The sequence below is a fragment of the Larimichthys crocea genome, chromosome VIII, assembly GCF_000972845.2.
Source record: "Larimichthys crocea isolate SSNF chromosome VIII, L_crocea_2.0, whole genome shotgun sequence".
NCBI classification, from domain to species: Eukaryota; Metazoa; Chordata; class Actinopteri; family Sciaenidae; genus Larimichthys; species Larimichthys crocea.
Window position 1 is genome coordinate 18,310,640 of NC_040018.1, and position 23,909 is coordinate 18,334,548.

Genomic DNA, 23,909 nt, shown 5'->3' on the forward strand with positions numbered 1-23,909 from the left:
GTGCATCAGGGCAGGTGGGGTTTGATGCAACCCTTTGTGTGTCTGAGTAGATGTGGATGTGTGTGTGCGTTAGCGTTAGCGACGGGAGCTGTTAGCGGGGCAGGCGGCAGATGGGCTGTCGGCCTTAATAGGGACTGAGCGGGTGCAGAAAGGTGACAGCTCCACAAGGGAGGGGTGTGTGGGGAGGGAGAGGAGGAGTGCGTCTGTGCGTGTGTGTGGGGGGTGAATGGTGAAGGAAGATGGGGATAAAGGGGAAATGACAAAAATATCTGCGGAGGTCAAGAAAAGTGGGGATCAGATTTTGAGAGCAAGAAGTATTTAGAATTCTTAATTTATCCAATATCTACATTGTACGTACACATATTTTGACAAACAACAAAGTTTTCACCTTGTAATTTCTGTGTAAAGTTGTCAGTACTAACAGTATAAAACGTCTGTCCTAATGACACAGTATTACACGTATAGAAAATACACATAAATTAGAAAGAAAGAAATCTAAATAAATTATAAATCTGATTATATGGAAAACCTATAGAATACGTGAAACGACAGTGAACTTGTAAATATATAAAGTACTGGTTCCCTTTTTGTCTTTAGTTATGTTCATATTCTCCAAGGATTATGTTAAATATTTTCATTTGACTTTCAGCATATGGAAATGAAATGTGCTAGTAGTTATTAGAAAGTACGACTTAAGTCATTTAAGTCCAACCCTGCGCAGATGCAGTTAAAATACGATGAAAACACAGAAACAAACGCCATACCCACAGATGCATTTTTCTTTTATGGTCACACACGTATGCGGTGTTCCACAGTTCTGTCTCAAAGCTTGAATCGTTCAGGGCCAAAGAAACAGGAACACTGTCAAGCTGTTCGTTCTGCTGTGACAAAAACCTGCAAAATCAGTTTCTTTGTATCCTCCATGGATTTGTTAGAGACCTTTAACTTTCCTCAAAAACACCACAGGATGTGAATAATAATCTTTTATGTATGTATATTTTGAATCATGCACAGAGAGGCCCATATTACCTTTTTCTAGTTTCTCTTGTTTGTTTTTGTAATGAAACAAACCGCGTGATAAGGATGGACAAAGCGAGAACAAAAAAAAAGTAAAAAAAAAAAAAAGTTAAATTTTGAATCCGTTTTATCTTATGGTTCTTAACTAGCAAGAAAATATATTTTAAATTAAAGTTTGGGGGCGATAAGCCTGAAATAGAGCAAACAGATGAAAAATTCAAAACCTTTTAATTCCTTTATCGCAAGACACATAAACATTACTCTGTATTGTATATTTGCGGTTACTATAAAGGCTTGAGTGTTAATCACAGTTCTCTGACTTAGAAAAGTTTAAATTGATAAGCTCTCATATGTTTGATTATACATGTAATTTAGTTAGAATGCATTAGAAGTGTTGGACATATTTGTGTGATAGTGGAGTTTATTGGTCGTGTATTTGAATAAGTTGATAAATTCCACCAAAGGAGATGCCAAGTGCACGGATAAGACACAGAAGGAGAAAGGGGAGAGAGAGGCGGACAAAAAAAAAAAAAAAAAAAAACTGAAGAGAAAGGTGGGGTGGGGGGTTGGCCTGTCATTCTCTCCCCATCAGGCACACACATGAAGCATGATGGGAGGATGAGTGGAGGAATATTTCATTGTCAGTCGGAAGGCGACATGGTCATTCATTTCTTTCTCTTGCTCTTAGTATATATTCATGTCCCTTTCTACTGTATCTTTTCCCTTTTGTCTTTTGTACAATGACGATTTAATCATGCTATACAAGGCCTGGGCATGTAGAGGGGGAGAACTGTCCAACCAGCCAATCCATAGGGCTCTCCCCACGGACACAGAGAAAGGGCAAAACAGAAAAAGTGCAAAATACAGATGGGACGTTTGAACCTGCATCATTCTCTCGATCCTCTTTAACTCATGTACACCCACACACACTTACACACACACGACACCTCTCCATCTAAATCTGTTCTATTGTGGCCCAGTCTCCGCTGTCTCCTCCCATTAGGAGTGAGAGGCAGCATTAGAAGCCCTGAGCGCTCTCTCTCTTTCTCTCTCTCTCACACACACACACACACACACACACACACACACACACACACACACACACACACGTATACATCGGTCTCCTGTTCTGAAGCGCAGCTCAATAAGTTGCCCAGCGAACAGCTGAAATCAGATATTACTAACTCTCTGAAACTATCTCTAAATAAAAAATTTAAAAAACACAGCAATGACAGTAACAATGCTAAATATGACATTAATTTAAAAAAGTCAATTTTCCCTAAAATCATCAGTTAAAAGACCTATAATGTTCACAAAGACATTTTTCATCTGCATCCCTGTAACTTACACTGCAAGTAGAAAAGTCAAAAAAGTAGGCTTGAATGAGACAGAAAAGTCAGTATGCGGCAGTAAGGGAAGTCATTCTTAGTCTAAGCATAAATGATTTGATTGATTGTGATAATGGTAATAATAAATGAATTCACAATTTGATGTATGGATGACGGAACATGAGAAATGAGCGGATGAGCGGCGTGAAAGGGAGGAAAGGGGGGAAGGATAAGAGATGAGAAGAGATGAGCGGTGTTGTCTCTCACTATATATCACTCTCTCTTCTTTCAATCAGCGCTTTGGCATTCAATCACACACACACACATTTAGCTTCACCGTCAGTGTGGTGTAATGGCTAATTGCAGTGTGTGTGTGTGTGTGTCACAGCTGGTATAGTCTCTCTTACTGCTCTTTCTACACATAAAGGCACACACTGACCCATGACACACACACACACACACACACGATGCATGACTGGATTGAGCATAAATCAGATAAATTCACATCAAGGCACTATCACACACACCAAATATGTGACAGTGCATACGTGTGTGTGTGTGTGTGTGAATGTGTAATTGCATTTTTGACACAATTTGGTTCCGTTTTAGCTGGAAATGCACAAAAAATGTGTGAGGATGTGTTTTTGTGTGCATGCGTGCAGTGATGCGTACATGTGTGTCCAGCGGACCCCTAAGTGCTGGTGTCAGACAAAAGCAGACCCCCCCTCTCCATCCTTCCCACCTCTTGTTCGGTCTGTCTCTCTCATTGCATCTCTCTCTCTCTTTATGGGACTAAATCACCACTGGAATGCTCGGACCCTTCACATGAGAGAGAGGCTGCCGTATGCAAGTGTGTATGAGTGTGTGTGTGTGTGTGTGTGTGTGTGTGTGTGTGTGTTTCAGTGTGCGTTGGTGCGTGTGTGCAGGCTTAGACAATGCAAAAACTGACAGACAACGGATGCCGTAGGGACAGACGGACAGGAAAACAGACACACACAAAAAAAGAAACAACACCTCCTTATACGGGCCACCAATAGGTCTCACACACACACACACACACACACACAAAATGTGGGCAGGCAGGCATGAACCCATGCATGACAACAAACAGATGCAAATGCACACTCACACACTCACACACACAAATCAGTGCGGCACATATTGACATGCTTTGACAGATGAATTAAGTAAATGATTTTATAAGGAGATTAAAAGGATTTTAATTTACGCAATCTCTCTTTGGTCTCCCCCCGTCCCTCCTTCCATCAGCTTTACTTCTCTCTCTCTCTCTCTCTCTCTCTCTCTCTCTCTCTCTCTGTCCCTCTCTCTCTCGCTTTACTGCTTTCTCTCCCTCATGGCCTGAGAAAATGAGTGAACAAGAGGTTGACAAAAAGAAAAAGAAAAGTGCTGAGAGAAATAAAATAAATGTTCTTATTTTTCTTAGACGGGAAGCAAGCAATTAGAAGCAATTCATTCTATAGATGTCGATCTTTCCTTCACCACAGTTTTAAAAAACATCAAAGGCACATCATCAAGCGATTACAACAGCATTACAAAGCTGCATTACTTAGCTTTTAAGCAGAAAACAGTCTTAGTCGTTTTGAACTAACAGAGCGTAAGTGGAGCGGTCGGAATTCAAGTTAAATTTTCTTCAGTCATTTTATATAAATTATATCATGTCGCTCAGAAAATCAGAAGAAAAAAATATTCTAAAATGTTTAGGGACAAGGTATTTCTCATAAAATGAACTGAAATAATGGAATTTGTCTGTCGTGATTGCTTTCATTGCTGCCTTGACACAATAAGATGCAATACTCTCGACTTGAAGGATGAAAATTTTACGTTTTCCTGTGCACTCGACTAATACTTAAATAGCAAATAATTATGATTATAACGGAATGATTATATTGCCGTGTATAAATTTAGTTTGAAGAATTGAAAAATGGTTACACTTTGATATAGTGCAATTTCAAACATGCACCAAACTAGTATTCATTCAGACTTCATGTGATTGAACAGAAATTTTGATTTTTAATGACAATCGCAGAAAAATTTTGTGTAACATTTTCGTGTAATAAAAAAATAAAATAATTAAATCCACACAAAAATCACAAATGAAATTTTTTTCTGCTGGAAATCATTTGTGCTGCCTTGTGTTTCTCTTCGTTTCACACACTGCAAACCTTTGACTGAATGATCTGCACGACGGCTGTGCAGGTCTCACCACCCGTCTCCTTCACACCCACTGACAAAACCCAGCAAATTCACGAAAGTCACTGTAGGAAATATATCTTAATGACATGCAAATTGTATGTATATGGTTGCATGAGGGGAATGCAATTATGTTAACAGCTTAAGCGGCACTTGTTATTATTATTATTATTATTATTATTGGTATGATCATCATTATCCCTAATATTTTAATTAGTGTAGGGAAGCAGTGCCTGCGAGAAAAGGAAGGGAAGCCTGAGCAGAGAAAGGAGAACGGTGGATGGATGGATGAATGGATGGATGAATGGATGGATGAAGGAGCGGACAGACGGACAGATGCAAGAGGGTTTTCTAAAACATGTAAAAGCGGTCGCAGTGCACTTACACAGAAACACACACAGCTGAAGCAGCACAGTCTACTGATAACTGTTTGACATGTAAGTGTGTATTTTTCGTACAGTATATTTGTGCTTGGTATCAGCTCTCGGGATGTACTCTTCTTCACACATCATGGACAAAGTGTTCACTTTTTTGATTAGACACACAATTAAAAACCAGAGTTCAGTGACTGAAAAATACACAACACACACACACACTCTGTTCAAATACAGTGTACAGTGACCTTCTAGTCGAAAATGTAGTGATTGCAGACTTTGCTCTGGACATCCAGTCATCTGATTTACAAAAGGCAATCAGCATGCTCAATATGAAAGGTTCTTCTATAAAGAGTCTTGTTCACATCAAAACCTCAAAGTAACCAAAATTCTGATACACGACATTGCACAGATATTTAAAACATGATGACTAAAATTACTGTAGGTGTTCTTTTTTTTTTCAATAAAACAATGCACATAAAGTGCAAAAGGAATCACAGGCATTTTTTTTTGTAAAAAAATGATTAAAACTAAAACAAACTACCAAATTTCTGTTTCTAAAAATGATGAATGACAAGTTCATTGGTAAAGAAGTGGTTATTATTACCCCAGCTGCTACATATACTTAAAAAATGTTCCTCCCTATTCCACGTATAGTGTACATGAGAGGGTCTCTGCATGTAAAAGACACGCGCACACGTACACATACACACATACAAATGCGAGACAGCTTCACAGGACACAAAAAAATGTCAATTGTCTTTAAAATTGTCAATAATGTCACGTTTGGGAAACACATGAGTATATCATCCTGCATCGGCTTCTCCTTTGACTTTGTCCTTTCAGTTTTCCTTCTCTGACTTTCTGCCGTAAAGACACTTTAACTGAGGCTGTGATTCAGTGTAACTCATTTGAATTTATTTACTATAAAGCCATGACCATTAAGAACAAAATTAACATGCACATGTATTTCATTATTTTTATACTTATTTACTATAAAGTCCTGGAATTTATTATTGGCAATGAAATTTGACAATATCAGTGCCAACGCTGGATTCAAAGAGAGTGCAGTCCACTTACTGAATTACACTCATCACTTCAGACAAATCAGTTTTACTTTGTAATGTTTGAAAGAGGACAAAGTGTGTATGCTGGTATATATATAACACTTTAATCTTTTTGCCTCAGTTTGTCTGTCCTATTGTGTGTTTTGATAAAACACATCTCCTATGTTACGCGCACAATAACACACACAGACACACACACACAGTGTTGTCCATTCCCTCAATCAGTTAATCTGCATTTTGAACAGCGTCTTTAACACACACCTAAAAGAGCAAAGCGTTGGCGAAAGGAGCAGCTCAGCGGCACTTGCCTCTGTGTGTGTGTGTGTGTGTGTGTGTAACTGTCTCTAATTCCTGTGCGGGGCCACACGCTGAGTTGCCCGTCTGAAATTCTACCTCCTCTGGCATTTAAGAGCGCAGCTCTCCCCCTTTCCTCCTCCCTCATCTCTTGTGGGCCCTTTCCTCCCGTCTCCCCACGTTATTCCTGTAACCTCAATGCCCTGTTACCTCGCTGATTCTCTGCTTGGATGAACACACACATAAAAACACACGTGCACAAGTATAAACACATGCACAGGCTGTAATATAACCTCACTGAGTTGCTGTTTTGTCCTAAGAACAATTTGACTCAAAGTAAAACAATGTGTTTAAAAGCAGAAAAAGTGGTGGAGAAACTGTGTCTCTATGTCATTAATGAGTCTGTGTGTGTGAGAGAGTGTGTGCAGGTGTGTTTGTGTGTATGTCTCACTCCCAGGTGGAGGGACAGAAATTCCGCTCCTCTACCCACTGAGTAAGAGCTGCTGTCCGGATACTGCAGCCACACACACACACACACACACATACACAAACACACACACACAGAGTGAACGCGTGCTACCTGACAGCAGAAACAACCTTGACATGGTGCCGGCCACCTCCACTGCATACCAGCACATACACTCTCTCTCTCACACACACACACACACACACACAAACATACTTATACACAGTGAATGACAATGACAAGTTGAATGAGGAATAAAAGGATAAGATTAAAAGGTAAAATTTACCTACTCTTGTTCAGAGTGCATTAAAAAACACTCGGATAACGGGTGTCCTACCGAATCCATCGGCGATACCGGGTCATTGTCATGTCAACCTCCTCCAGGGAAAAAAACAAGAAAATTCAAAAAAAGCAAAGTTTTTATATCTCTCCTCTCACTCTCTCCTCCTCTTCTTTCTCCGGTCTTCCTCTCTCTCTCGGTCCTTCCTTCCGCTTGGAGGGAGCAATACAATTACCAGGCTCTGCGCTGCCTGCACTGATCGGCTCTGCGTGTGTGTGGATGTGAGGGAGCGTGTGTGTGTGTGTGTGCGCGCGGTGTGTGTATGTGAGAGCCAGGGAGAGGGGGCTATAGGTACACACACAGCCAGCCAGCCAGGCAGTTGGGACAGAAAGCTGTGCCGCTGTCCTAATCAACGACTTAAAGCCCCGATAGCAGCTCATGAATATTAAGCAGCATTTTGCATATGTAGTCCCTCAGGCCCCGGTTCTGCTATGATTGGTGGATACTTGACCAATGGCTGCAGGGAGGGGCAGGGTAAGGGGTGGAGACAAGGAGGGAGAGCAAGAGAGAGAGGGAGAAGAGCAGGTGGAGAGGGAGGGATCAGACAAAGAGCGATAGATGGGAAGAGAGAGGGAGGGAGGAAGGAAAGGAGGGAGCGGAGAGGAGAAAAAGACAGGTGAGGGAAAGATTTAAAGCAAGACATGCTGCTCTCCTTCTTTCTTTCATTCTTTGTCTCTTTATCAGCCAATCTTTCTGTTTCTGTCTCTCAGACCAAGTCTTTCAAAAAAGTCTCTCCACTCGTCTCTATTTTCTCCATCATTTGCATTTCCAGCAAAAAAAAAAAACTGCAACGTTAAGAAAAGACAATGTGTGTGTGGGGGAAAAAAACATTGTGTTTCTTTGTTTTTAAACAATGTTTAAAAAGTTTTTAAATAAAATCTTTTAAGCAAAGGATAAAGAGTTGAATTACAGTTTTTCAGGTAGTAATTACGGATTTGTGTCAGCTCAGCCTCAAAACACAAAATTGACCTCATCAAATCCAAAGAATTGCAAGATCAAAGAAAAAAGTGTAAGCTTGACCCTAAACCCTAAGCCTAAATAATGTGTCACACAGCAAACACACACACACACACACACACACAAAGTACAACGGAGCCCATCACAGCTCAGCAGTAAAATACGGGATTATGGCAATTCGAAGGCCCTTGTCCTTTGTTGTGGAATGATTTGGGAATGATTGGGACAAGGTTTCCCCTGCTGCTTGCTGTTCTGTCAAGCTCCCCGCCACGTCGGCACCAGCAGGATATATATTCCCAGTATTTCCAATATATTTGACAACTTGGAAGGTGGATATTGTCGATGTGAGAGGGATTCTCCAAGAGAATTAGCCCACTGCTCCTCTGTCTCAGAGAGAGGAGGAAACACAAAAGGGAACGTGAGGAGAGAGGAAAGGCTCTTCTCTCTAAAAAGGGGAATGGGAAACCTACAGGGAGACTCAGATCTGCTCCGCCACAATGATGCACACATGCTTTCATTACTCCTCTCTTCCCTAAATTCTTTCTCTATTACGTCTGCTTTGGTTTTAAATTTTTCCACTCTTCCATCTGACTTTTCCAACGCTCAGATACCACTGCACACAGGATGGAGGGGGGAAAGAGAGAAGTGTGGAGGAGAGAGGCAGATAGAGAGAAAGAAATCGGGGGGGTGGAAAGGGGGGGGATGCAAAGATGAAAGAGAGTGGTTGTGATTAGCAGCTTTGGAAGAGAACAGATAATAAAACATTTCCTGAAACCAATCTCTGCTTTGATGTACGTCTGTGTATGTGTGTGTGCAACAGTAACTACAACCTCTCTCTCTCTCTCAAACACACAAACATGTTTAAACACAGAGTCAGATGTTTAACACCTCAGCTTTACTGGTTGACAGTAGAACGTCTATTGACTTATCACTTTACTAAAATACCGTTTCTCTTAGCAGACAGCACGAAATGAGAATGTGAATATTGGTGTATGCTGATAAATCATCTGTGTGCTCTCTCTCCCCACTGTCACTGTCCACATATGTCATTCTTCTGACCCAGAGAATCTGCAGCACTGAAAATATAGATAATGTATCAATGGCAGCATAACTAAGGCAAATTATTTTCAGAATAATCTCACAGTTCGTTGTAGTAGTTGACAAACATGCACAAAAGGTGAAATATTTTTAGGTGCGGCAAAGACAACAATGAAAAGGCGCCTTTATGATATTTTCAAGCAAATACGCTCAAAGATACACATTGCTTGTACAATGTACATTTGCCAGGTCTATGCTTTCACACATGTATACACTACGCTATGAGGTTCATGTACACAAGCAACGCACACAGTTATGATGTATCCAGGGGCTTATAAGCATCGACAAAGATGAGTGTGAATCAATGCTGCCGTCACTACTGGGCAAACAAATCCTTTACCAAAACCTCTGTCTGTCTAACACACACAAACACACGTACAAACACAAGCATCTACTGTGCCATCTTTGTATATGTGTAGTAAGAATAATGAATACATACTAGTACATATAAGAAATCTGTTTGTGGGAAATGAATTTCACACAAACATTTAATATCTAAATGATGACTATGAGTGAAACAACGAGAGGAGAAAATGTCTGAAGCTGCAGTAGAGATGTGAATATAAATTCACACATTTCTGCACAACAAACAATTTTTTTTTTTTTAAACAGTGTTTTGACTTACAAAGATAAATTAAACAGTCTCTCTGTGATGAACTGGTCGTGTTCTTGGGGGCGTATTTCTTTGTTGCAGTTTACTTTAGAAAATATTCAGCGAGACTTTTTCTTCGCAGAGTTCCACATTCTGTAATTTATGTATTTATGCAGTTTGTGGACACTGACGGTTAGTTTTAGTACAAACACCAATGTGTTTGATTAAAAAAAGCATAAAAATCATAAGAAGGAAATCTAAGGATCCAGTTTCACTCCGCATATGTGCCGTGACTGATGCTTTAAAAAGCTTTTTTCTATTATGTAAAGAGGAAAAAAATATTATGGTGAGACACTTAAGTCCTATAGCACACACACACACAATCATAAACGGAGTGTGTGTTAATTTGGTAACACACATATGTTATACATATGCGTTTCTGAAGCTTCTTCTTGCTCCTCTTTCCCCTCTCTGACCCCCATCCCACCCCACCCCGCCCCCCAGACTATTGATTGGTTCTCAGTCAGTGTGTATGTTGACAGTGACCCCTTTAGGCCACTTCTCTCTCTCACTGGACAAACCCAGCTGCCACACAAACCTCTTAAACACAAAGCTATTACAGTAAAAAGCGGAGGAAATACCCTGTCTGGTCATCTGTGTCGGCCCTCTGGCATTCCCATGATCTGTACAAGACTGTGACTAAAATACATTCTTCATAATAAAATCCACCCAAGAACACAATCATAATTAATAATTGTACATGTGTCTCTGAATGGGCTTGTTTGCATCATCTGCACAGTTCAATTACTGTGTGAAGGCTATCGTCTATACATTGCTGATCTTGCCTTGTGTGTGTGTGTGTGTGTGTGTGTGTGTGTGTGTGTGTGTTTTGACCCTGTGGGGGCAGCCTGTTGACATTTGTGGAAGAATTATCCATTGCAACACTCACTGACATCAATCACACCACTCGATAGGCCACAGCAGGTTCATTCAGGGCAGCGTGTGTGTCTGTCTGGTCAAAACAGTCTTTAACAAATTCAAGATGTGGTCATTTAAGCAGCTGACCTCGGGCCCTCCATCGAGACGTGTAGCAGTACACACATCACTAGAGTGAGGCGAACAAGCTCCTGTATTAATTAACAGAAATGTGACTTTGTGTTGATAATAAAAATAGCACTTGTTATTTTGTTTTACTGACATTTAATGATAATTAGGCTAAATTTATTCATTGCAACTTGTGGCACAAACATGTAATTATCTGGAATACAAAGTAAAACAGGACACGACTTTCATAAAAAAAACAACAACAAAAAAAACAATTTTAAAAGAGAAAAACACTACTGAACTTTGCTTTCGTGAAGGTAAAGAGCTGCAAACATGGGAGAAAGAGACAGAGAGGGAGAGAGACTGAGTGATTGTAGTTCACTACTAGCCAACAGAGGGAGCTATGGACTCTGGTCAGTTTACAGCCAGCTGCATCATAGACACTAGTTATGTGTGTGCATCAGTGTTTGTTTACCTATATAGCATTCATCATCATTGTACATTTAAAAAATCATACCAGCGATAAAACAAAACAAAACATATATAACATCCATTTACATCAAAGGAGCACAAATCTTCTCTCACACACACATCCTTTCTCACAGACACATACATGCAGACAGACAGACACACAGTTATATTGCCAGCAGGAATGGGAAAGATGGAGCTAAGTTATATGATAGCTCTGTCAGCAGGTACAGCAGAACACAGTGTGGAAACGGCCAATTTGACCACAGACCCCCTGCCCGGCCCTCCAACCAGCTACCCACTGAATCCAGAAAGAGAAAAACAAAAAGAGGGAGGACTGTGAGACTGTAAGACTGTGTGTGTGTGTGTGTGTGTGTGTGCGTGTGAGTGTGTGTGTGTGTGTGAGAGAGAGAGAGAGAGAGAGGAGGGAGAGAAGGGGGAGTGAGAGAGAGAGAGACAGAGAGAGAAAGACAGCACTGTCACCAAACTGTCCTATTGATGTAATAGAAGTGAGAGGCTTTAGGTGCAGAAGGTGTTATTAGATAAACACTATACTTTAGCTGCAGTTCATTTTATTTTGTGTGAGTGAGTTTATATATGTTTCCAAGTATGTTGTTTCTTTCAAGTTTTGTTAAAGATGAAACCTCAGTGATCATATTAGGAAAGTCAGGTTGTTGCAGAAGTGAACTTTCATAGTTTAGGTGTATACCAAATGATAACAATTATTCAATTAATAAAGATTACCTTTTGAGATGCCATGACTGGGTTACTACACGTACTTACATGAGTGTGTGTGTGTGTGTGTATGTGTGTGTGTGTGTATGTGTCCAACCCAGGCACCTCCAGGGAGGGAAGGGGCAGTGATGGTGATCAAGGCCAAGGAGACAACACCAGCTGCTGGGAAAAGCTGCTGGGTTTAGGGGGCTTTCTGGAGCCTGTCACCAAAACTCTGTCTGCGTAACCTTTGTAGGAGGGTGTGTGGAAGTTACACACACACACACATGCATAACACACCAAAGCTTATGTCACACATCATCAATTAAATCTTAAGACACACGGTACACCGTACAGTGTAATAAACGTGTGTAGCAACAAGAAAAATAGACAAAGAAATACATTTAAACGTTAGCCGCACAGACGACAGACCTGACACACATTAAGTCTCAGTCTCATTCAGGCATGCATGCTTATAATCCTAGGGGGTGTATGTTGTGATTTGAGACATGTGACAGCACTGTTATTCAATACAAATGTCAGGAAGGATTCACAGCTAGGAAGACAGAGGTGTGCGACAGAGAGAGATACAGACAGATACTGTGCAGAGAGGGAGAGAGATAAAAATGAGAAAGAGGGTCATATGGAGAAGGTGACCTTAGCATTTATTTACTGTAAAATTAACCTCCTCTAAACTTTCGCATGATTTTGCTGTTTGACTGCTACATATAAATGCATTTAGTCCTATACACAAGCACAAATACATACATAACTACATACACACCTCATATATCCTCAAACAGAAAACTGTATTTTCTATGTATTTTAGTTCAACGTTCCTGTGGTATCGATTACAAAGAGAATAAAAGATTTTTATCACATAGAAATCTACACACTCACACTCTCACACACACCAGGTCAGCTACGGTCACTATCCTGTCAGTGGTCAGATTGAAGGTTGGCCGGACCGCACCTCATCAAAGAGTGAAAGGAGTGACCTCATCAAGCAGGGACAGGGAAAAGGGGAAGGCTTTGGGCTGGACTGGGGTGTAACCTCATCAAACGTGGATAGACAGGGCAGACATGATAGATGTCAACACTGAAGATGTGTGACAGTGTGTCTGTGCATGTGTGTGCACATAATTTCCATTCACTAAATGTTCATGTACACTGCAGCGAAAAACACGTGTATCCTCCCAGTCCGAGCGAGACTTTTACTCCAGCTTCTATCTACACCCAAGACATCTCTGTCCGTCTGATGCAAGGACACACCATGGACAACATTATTCTTTCTGTCTGTTTCATCACATGAATCAACTGTGTATGTATCCATGGTTTTGAGCACATCTTTTTTTGTATACCTACAAAAAGTGCGAGTGGAAATGCCAGAAATTGGGGGAAAAGAAGAAGTCCATAAGAAGTAGTGAAAAAGTTGCCATACTGATAAGAGAACATGCAATGAAGGGGGACTACATATGTTTGGGCATATCAATCATTTCATCACCACAGCACTTTTTTCTTACATTCTCTTGACCCTATGATCTCTCTGAACCTCACAGCTACCACTGTGTATTCTTTCTCTCCTCCCCTCCCTACTTCTCATCCTCAGGTTTTGATATATTCCCTGGGATAAATTAGAACTGGGATGTAATTATATACAGAGTGAGTTTTGCCTGGGTAAGAAGGCACTGGGTGTCTGCGTGTGTAAAGCAGTGTTTTGTATTGAAATAGGTGACTTCGGAGAGGTGCGCTCCTTTAATTACGCCGCTCTCAAACAGAACATGAGTGGGCTATTCCACTGGGATTAGTCGTCTCTCAATGCTGTCTCTTTGTTAACGCAACACATATAACACATGCATACTCAATCACAAATGTATGCCTGCCAAAAAAGCCCCTCTCTCCAATAGTTCAACACTCAATTTATTCAAACTGAGGTGCAAGCCAAGTGAATAATTCCACTACTAATAAAGGTAAGAAAGAGTATGCGTATTGTGGAGATGAGGGGGAGTAAAGGCTTGAGAGAAAAAGGTAAGCTTACAGGAAAAAAAATGATTTTCAAGGACAACAAAATGTGAAATCTAACCTCAACATCAATTGCCAGTTTCAAACTGGTAAGCATAGATATGTGATTTGTACCACTTGTGTTTGTGTGTGTAGGTTACAAGTATAAATGTAACCATGTCGAAGGTAAATAGACAAACACAATATTAGTATATGTTGACCAATAAGTAAGAAGAAATTTCAGTCCAAATGATGTTTGAGGTGAACTTGTCTATCAGAGAAAAAGTTAATTTTTTAAATATATAATGTACCACTTTAAAATCTTAACATAAGGTTCATTAGGTGCTGTTCTGGTGCTTTCAGTGAGAATTGCCCTGTTAACATTAAACTTTCGGTGAATAAACTTTTTGATGAATAGTTTAAATCTAAGTTTTGTTTTGTTTTTCTCCAAAATATTAATGTTAGTTGATTATATTAAATATAAATATCAGCCAATATAATTTTATCAAAAATTCAGAGAGGCTACTTGCACATGTAAACAGAAACCTCCAAAACAGTCAAAATATCTCCCTTCCTTTTTCACTTTTGATCCTCAGAGCCACAAAGTTGTAACCTGTTGGACCTCACTCTTGAAAATGAATACTAGAGATAGAGTGTTGAGATGTGAGAGTGTCGGCAGAAGAGGAAGCAAATGTGACAACATCGATTCAGTGACACATAAGTGAAGAAACTGAGCTTCTGTTGTGAATATCGTGCAGAAGAAATTCAACGTGACGGACAGGTTTCAGAAGCATGTTGTGCTGATTTGTCACCACCTAAAAGTTATGTTAAGCCTCATTCAGACAGTTATTGTTCCTTTTCATTTCCATATTTTCTCTGCAGTTCTTGTAGGATTTGAGTATAGATCTCTGGGTACAGTTTCCCAAATTTTGCTGAAACAGAAGCAATATGATAGCTAAGTCCCACTGTATTTGTCAATTGCCATCAATTTGAACAGCATCAAACGTCAGGCTGATATTTATCATTCTGATGTTGCTACTTATATGACTGTCTATGCTGTAAGATGGTGAAAATTGGTTAATTTGTTAGACTAGACGGACGATGTTATTGCATCCAAAGACTAAAGGGGGCTACAATAGTGCACACTGCAAGATACACAGAACATAAACACACTCCACTTCATCTGTGTCTGTGTCTAATGACGTGTGTGAGTAATTACTTTAAAGCCAGTGTGTGTGGGTGTTTAAGTGTCTGTGCTCATGTATGTTTTTATCTGGGCCTTTGTCTATGTCTGTGCCTGCAATGAGTGTGTTTAATGGTGTGTATGGAAATAATCACTTAATCGTCGCGCAGTCTCCATTTGATAAGTGTGTGTGTGTGTGTGTGTGTGTGTGTGTGTTAGTGCTATGTTTTCACTGTAAAATAAACTGAAAGATGCAGACATAAGTGGAGGTAGAAAGAGAGTTAAAATAGTGAGAATGATTGGTGAGAGGAGGGTGACGAGGGATTAAAGTGGAAGGAAAGAAAAAAGGGGGAGAAAAAACAAGGGACAAGGGAGAACATAGGTAGAAAGAAAGGCCTCTACCCTTTATCTCTCTCTCTAATTCTCCACAATAACCCTTCCTTCCAATGTTGCTCTCCAAACCGTCGACCTGTGAATTTATAGTTGGCCCAATGATTGCTTCTCGGGCCATGATGGCTGTAAATTGCTTTGCCATTTGGTAAATGTTGGCAGTTAGAAGGTATACAAGTAATTATTTCCGCTTGTGCTGATTGAGACATAATTCCAAGACGAGGCCCTGGAAAAATGACAGCATTTCGAAACAACTCTGTTTTAATTTCTCAGCATTCCTAATTAGAATCTGTATGAACACGGGAGTTTTTTATGTGGTTTCCTCCAATGGGGCCAGAAATAATTAAACTGTCAAGGGGAAATAAATACGTATAAACAAGGCATAATTTTTACAGCGTGCAGCACCTTGTCAGGCCATGACTTTTTGTGAAGAAAAACAATGGAGGGAACAATGCAGGGGCATAGAGGACACACTGAAAGCACCCACACAGACACACACAGCAAAGCACATACAGTATCTATAAATAGAGACAAACTCTTAACTCATATAGATCATACCTTCAAAAAGGACTTCCCACTTTCATCCTTGAGAGCACCTCTGTCAGTCTGTAGTTTGTACTAGATAGTTCAGGGACTTCTAATGTAAGATAATTTTTATGTCCTTTTTTGAGACAACGAACTTTTGGGAATTAAATGAAAACATTCAATAAATTATCTAGATGTCAATAGTTAAAATAGAAATTACAGTTCACAGTTACAATCTATCAAGACCAATCAAAATGATGGTCAGAGCCAATGGTTGTGATAACATACTTGTATTAATATAAGATCAAAACACTGTGACAAGGCAAGAAACACACATCATCAGATGATCATAGCGGTTATAAACAATCCTACAGCTAAGGGAGATCATATAGTAGAGATCAGGATAAGGGGAATTTTCTTGGTAGATTCCAATTTACGTATTTTTGTTTATTTTATTGAAATGTGGACCACAGAACATCTTTCCACTTTTCACTTTCCACCTCAGATCAGAAAAGCCGCAGCTTTTCTGGGTGTCCCAGATGTATGAGACTGATAAGTGGTGGCTATTCAAGTTGAATACTGTCTGACTCGAATCACTGGCCAATTGGTTAATCACTATTATCTAGACTACTTTATTTGGAAATAACCGCTCCCTTGATATCATGAATTATTTCTCATTGCACAGGAAAAATGTGGGTGGTGAAAGTCTGTGAAGGTTCTTAGTCAACCAAGCCATTTTTTTGAGAAGAGTTGAATCTGGGGCAACTGGACTTGGTTGTAGATCTGTAAAGAAGTTTCACCTCTCATCCAAGAGGCTTTTCAGTTCTGGCTGAGTGGTGGCCTGAACGCCAGTGTGGACGATAGTCACTGAAGGCACGTGAGGCCAAGTGTGAACTGTTTTTAACCTCCTGGGAGGGGATGAAAGGACAGCATTGAGGGTGGGGGGTAGGTGGTGTCTGAAGCCATCCCCCCTGTTAAGGATGTTTCTCTACATTTTGTTGGTTAACAATCTCACTAAGGCTAAATACCTGGGTTTCCGCACCAGTCAAACGTCTTTAGCGATGTATAACTTTGTACATGTACAACCTCTTCCCAAAGAATGTGGGTGATGGGAATTTGCAAAAACGTTTAAAAACATTTTCTCCTCCAAATCAGTTTGACCAATGGAGTTTGTTTACAAATCGATTGGTTGTCTAACCGCTTGTGTTTTTCGAGTTATCTAACCTCTGTTCAGTGATTCAGCCATTAGTTTTGACAGTCATAACTGCAAGACCTTATGCTTTACTGTAAGAGTTGATGATGTATGTGAGGTGATGCAATGATTACAGATTTTAGATTAGATTCCATGTTATTTTGTTGAGCATTATTCAAAAATGCAATGATCCTTTTTTCTGCTTCCCTGCTACTACATTGATTCATGCACTTCATTGAACTGAGCCTTTATGGTTACAAAGCTGTGACATTTCACACCACGGTTAATAGTGAAATCGAAATGACTGCACCCCTAGGTGCTACTTACATCAGAAAGATATTACACTGATGACCTTCTTATCATCAAAAGCTTGTAAGATCTATAACATGAAAAACAACCAAGAGAAGTAAGACTGCTGCCCACAAAAAACATCAGCATAATATAAATTCACAAGACAAATTAAAAGATTCAGCACTATGTCTGCCATTCAACCACCACAGAGCATGGTGTTGCAGTAAATTACATGATGGATGTAAAGCACACTTTACAGGAGCTCTCTTTTCAGCACTGTGAATCTACAACACAGGCCACAAAGCACAAAATATTGAATTAGTGTTACTGTCGTCTCTGAGTGACATTTCACTTACATTTTTTGTTAATTTCATTAATTTGTATTATCCCTCTTTTGGTAAGATTGACCCTGACACTACTTAATGAAATCATAAGACACTACGCCACTGTATAAGTGGATCCACAGACAAACCTCGATTGTACACCAACATGTTTAAAACAGCAAAAACCACACAGTTCAGCTATGGGTAAAAGAGTCACCCTGCCATTCCTTGAGAGGCAGCAACACTGGGAGGATTAGAGGCTGTGTATCTCTTGTGCAGGCTCAGAGTGAGCTCACACTGATAGGGATAGCTAATGGAGATGCATTTGAACTAGAGTTACTCAATTACAATCTGACATCAGCTTGTAGACCCCAGCTTTGCCTGAATACGCACGCACACACGCGCGTGCGCACACACACACACACACACACACACTCAGAGTAAGCAGTTAACACACTACAGCCTAAATGAATCTTGTACCACAGCAGATATCACAGGCTTCATCAGGCTCTCAGTGAAAGTGGTATCAGACAGAAAGTGTATATTCTGGTGTAACCTGGTAATTCCATTTACTACCAAGCGTTTAGCTGACATTTTTATCTCGTGTGTAGAACAATAAATTGTACAAATTGCTTAAAATCTCTTTTTTTTCTTTTACTAACACACAAGCGACCAGCTAAGACAAGACAAGAGGACCCACACCAGTAAAGCTGTGATACAACAGAGTCAACTTTCCACCTCTTTTGACATCAGGTTCAGGTTCAGTCATCTCACTTTTCTAAATCATCCTATAGCCAACATAAACACAACCAAATGAGGCTGTTATACTCACATATAAACCAGATTCCCTCACTTGTTTACCTCTGTTCTGTTTCAAACTTAAATATGTATAATAATACACTAACTGACTGCATGTCACCAGGCGTCTTTCTGTATTGCAGTGTATCTTATGATCACAATTTGTAGGAAGTGAAGTTGTGTGCTGTGTTTTTTTTATTTTTGAGGAATAAAATCAAAGGGATTTTTCTTACATCGTAACATCTACTATTACAAGTTCTGAGAGTGGAGGTTTAAGCGCGCAGACACACAAATACACATGTAGAGTGCATGCCTCTGCAGACTAAGGTCAATGGTGCGCTCAGATACAAATGATTCTCATCTAATATTAATAGGATATGCTAAACGGTAACACACAGGCAGAACAGAACAGAACAGCATTTTTGAGTGAGCATGTGTGTGTGTGTGTGCGCACGTACAAATGCATGTATTTTCCTGCCGTGCAGAAAGACGAAATGCCACTGGGACTGAAATAAAATTCAAGAATAATAGAACGCACCATGTTAACATTCTGGAACAATATAAGTATGCATGTTAATATTCTGGAAAGCTGCTCCCTATGGAAACAATCCAGCCAAACAATCATAACACTGTACTCTTCACAAAAAACAGTATTGGTTCTTGGTTCAAATACTTAAAACAATCTTAAAGTCAAAATAATAGTAAATTAAATTTTTACATTGTCCTGACAGTGACAGATTTCTTGTGGCAGTGTGATTAACAACTTGTGTCATCTCAGAAGCAGAAATGGAAGCAGCCTGATGTTACGCTGCTGCAGAAATTCTTAAAGGAGGGGGTCATTGTGGATGGTTTGGCATACAGAATTGATACCTGAGCCCAGTTTTCATAGAATAAAATTATTTTTTGTAACAGCCATTTGTAAAGACTTTGAGATTGTAATGTGTAGTTTGGAGGACTTGTTGCAAGTAGTTGAACTCATATGCTCTCTGCCTTTAGGGTGATATTAAACTTTGTTTGCTGATATACTGATAATCATAAAATGTGAAACCAACTTTGAAGGGACAGATTTAGACTTATGAGAGCGGGCCTACTGAGCCACATTCAAGATTGGTCAGGCAGCATATTTGCATTCAAAGAACAGTTTAGGCATTTAAAACCTGTATATAAGCATAATGCAATCAAGGAAGCAGAGCGTCTCCGCTGTTGCCTACCTCTTTTTATTCCTGCACTGTGCGTGTGTGTGAAACAGTCACCCGTTCTTTGAAAGAAAAACAACCACTTAGGCATGAACAGCAGCGCTTGGGAGACATCAATATTTCAGTCAGGTGTGTCGAGAAAAAGAGAGAGAGAGTGAGAGAGGGAGAAACATGAAAGCAGGAATGAGGGGGGGACCCGTGCCATTCTAAGGCATTCCCATGACTGACGGAGAGAGTAAGGCTGTGGGTGTGTGTACATGCATGTGTGTGTGTGCCATTCCTTCATCCTCACCCCACCCCTACACTCACCATTGTGTGTACCACCTCTGTCACCTTTCCTCTAATCAGGAGTTTAAATCAATGACGTTGTCCAAAACTATAATTGCCACTCCTTAAACTGCTTCTCTCGCAATATGCTTTCACCAAGAAACCACTCGGCAGCAGAAATACGCCTCTGCGCGTGTCAGTGTGTGTGTATGTGTGAGCTGGATTAAGAGTATTTTCTCATTACGGCAGTGTCTGAACGAGTAGAAAGTGCTTCTCACATTGTTTTACAGCATCCTGAAACCACAAAGCTCAGCATTAAGCGGGATAATATCCTGTAGTCTCACACAGATGCCTTAGCCCCGAACCCGTCATGTCACAAATTGTTCACGAATCACACTCATTGGACATAATTCGTCAAACTTTCAGGAATGCATTATTCCTTAATTCGAAAAGCCTCTGTGGAACAGCACCAGATTATGCACTTTTGCAGATAACAACTATAATATTGCAAAACTAAACCAGTTTGCATATTGTTTGATACTGTATTTGGTCCGTGGGGCTTGCCATAGTAGCAAATGCAACAATACACCCTCCTGTATTTACCTGTGAGATCCAGAGAAAACATTACTATGATTATGTTTGCTGTTTACATCTCACAACCAAAGTTGCTCCAGAGATTTTGAGACAGGCAACTACCGTGCTACCGTGCTACTGTGTGTGTGTGTGTGTGTGTGTGTGTGTGTGGTCGGACTTTAGCTGCCAGTCTGTGTTAACCTTGGCTGATGTACTATTAACCAGAGACAGGAGTTTCCTTAACCTGACAATGACCTGACAACAGAAAAACACACACACATCCTGAGATAGGTAGGTATGTAGGTAGGTAGGTAGGTAGGTGATTCTTCTTGTCTGTCTAACAGAAAGAGGGACAGAGAGCTAAACAGAGACGTCGAGAGAGAATGAGCAAGGTGGAAAGAGAGATGGAAATAAAGATGGAAAGAGAGATGTCTGGTTAACAAGGTGCTGAGCAGGACAAGCCCTGGGGAGTCCACGCTCCCTTACCATCTAAGATTAGACATCTCTCTCTCTGTCGATCCCACTCTCTCTTGTTGCGACACAAGGGGAACATGCCACTATCACAGGGGGGATGCCCCGGGAACCATCGCTGCCTCTCTCTCTCTCTCTCTCTCTCTCTCTCTCTCTCTCTCTCTCTCTCTCTCTCTCCTGTCTGATATAAAATCACTCTTTCTCTCCACTTTCGTTCACTCTCTCATCCCTCTTCATTTTCTTTTAACCCTCCCTTTATCTTGTTGAATTTTAACATTTCTCACATTGGTGCTGCTGTTCCTGTTTTATCTTACCAGCTCAAAGCGATGTTAAATATCATGCAAAGAATAAAGGCTGTTGTATACTGTACAGACTGTAAAGCTATTTGGCAATAAAAATAAAATTTACTTAGTCAACAATTAAATTATTCGTCAACTAAGGAAAAAAAAATCAGCTTCAGGATTTTGGTCAAGATTTTTCACTGTCTGACATTTTTATGAACCACTAATCAATTAATCAAGAAAAGATTGGCATATTAGTCGATGATGAAAACACTCTTTAGTTGTAGCCTTACTATCCATCCTCCTGTCTCCCCTCCCTTTCTTACATCCTCTCTCTCTCTCTCTCTCTCTCTCTCTCTCTGTTGTTTGACACCTCTCTCCCACCTGAGCATCTCTATGTGTCAGGACAAATTGGCCGAGACTCACATCTCTCTCTATCTCCCTCTGTCTACTTACCACTCAACCGTAGAGAGAGAGAGAGCGAGAGAGAGAGAGAGCGAGAGAGACAGAGAGAGAGAGAGAGAGAGACAGAGAGAGACAGAGAGAGAGAGATAGAGAGAATGTGTGGAGATTGGGGGAGGAGGTGCAATAGGCTTCAGAAGTAAGATGAGGATGGTGAGGAGCGAGGTTGAGGAAAACATGTTACAATGAAACATAAAAAGGAAGAGATAGTAGAAATAGAAATAGTGAGCATTTAGATGTACAGTATATACACTGTGGACATAACACTGGAAATGTTATAATACAAAATTGTTTAAAAAACATTAATTAGATGTATATTATTGGGCAAGCCTTTGAACTATTATGCCATATTGCATATTTTTTATTATGCACAGATTAAGTCCGATGTATCTTAAGTCTATACAAAACTACACAGGACACCTTTACACCTATACTACCTTTAGGTTTGACATTGAGTCGTATAAACACGTTTTATAGTAACATTTCAGAATGTCTAAAGCCATTTTTCAACACTTGTACGCTTGTTGAAATAAACCAGTTGATTCGTGCTTTGCTACTGTATACTTTGTATGCTCACTGCAGATAACAAAACAAGTCAAGGTTAAAGTGTGCAAAAGTGAGAAAATGTATTTTATAGAGCTTTTCTAATGCCACATTTTGATTAGAAAATCAATAGTTGGCTAAGTTAGCTGTCAAGTGTGTGTATACAGAGTATGTGAGTATGGGTATGTACATTATGTGTTGATATGCTAAGAGGGAAATGTAGTAAAATGATTTTGTGATATCACTAAGGTAGAAAAAGCTAACACTTCACTATTTCCAGTCTATTATTCATCCAAACTTAAGAGCTCTCTTAAGAATACATGTGCACATCTACACACACAGACACACACACAAATTACACTCATCTTCTACACACACTCTCATCTTCCTTCTTGTGAAATGAATTTTGTGCACACAACAAACACTTTCTCACACACACGGTAAAAACACATATAGACATCACATAAGCAAATACGCTCTTTCTGTCGCAGACTCATACTTCCACACACACACTCACACACACACACTCACTCACTCACACACAGAGGCCTATAGCATTGCGACAAAGAGATCAGAGAAACGGGCAGAAAATAATAGAATCTTCATCCCAGTAATCCATATTCATTCTTCTCATCCCTCCTCGCCTCATCCCTCCCTCCCTGCACACCACGCTTCCCTGTATCTGACATTCAAATGAGTTGTCTTTTCTCCCTTGTTAGACACACATGCACACTCGTGCGCACACACACAGACACAAATGCATAAACATTCACTCACCGTCTCTCACACACACCCATACGAGCACACACTCATCCTCTTTCTTGGATACTTTCTGCCCCGTTGCACCCGTGATGGCAAATTGAGCGCCTCCCGTCTCCCTCTCTTTCTCTCACTCACCCCCACTCTGTTGACTCCTCTCATCTTTCCTCCATCTTCTTCTCTCCCTGCCCCACCACCCCCCAATTCCCCCTCCAGCCCCTCCACCCCTTCTCTACATCTCTTCTCCTTCTTCTTCTCTCTCTCTCTCTCTCTCTCTCTCTCTCTCTCTCTCTCTCTCTCACTGATTTGACTACAGTGGCAGGTAGGGTTGGATCACAAACCAATGAAGGGAGGGAAAAAGCCTTTATGTGGTGAACGGGTGCGTGTCTGACACACACTTAAGACATCTCACTCACTCACGGCAATACATTATCAGAGGAACACCAACTACAGAGAAGGGGCTTCTCCGTGGCGGGAAAATCCTACAAGGAAATTTTATTTTATATGAGAAAGATGGGAATATTTCTTGATATCTTTGAATACATCTATCTATCTATCTATCTATCTATCTATCTATCTATCTATCTATCTATCTATCTATCTATCTATCTTCCTTTGCTCTCTGTCCCTCTGTCGTGGTCCTATTAGTGGAAGATGGAGGTGTGATCATGGTTACTGTGTGCT

At 40.3% G+C, this 23,909-nt stretch overlaps 1 protein-coding gene across 7 annotated transcripts in view; it reads right to left on the reverse strand.

The window, feature by feature from the left end:
• The window catches only part of esrrga (estrogen-related receptor gamma a), a 138,312-nt gene that overhangs the window by 67,423 nt on the left and 46,980 nt on the right, over positions 1-23,909 (reverse strand). The window contains exon 1 of one of the 7 annotated variants that reach the window (XM_019262432.2): positions 7,048-7,461. The exons of 5 other annotated variants lie outside the window; for them this stretch is intronic. In XM_019262432.2, the coding sequence (XP_019117977.1) occupies positions 7,048-7,103 (56 nt within the window). In that variant the 5' untranslated portion in view covers positions 7,104-7,461. Of the gene's footprint in view, positions 1-7,043; positions 7,462-23,909 lie in introns of those variants that run through there. One more of the 7 variants, XM_019262434.2, reaches the window with a different exon arrangement.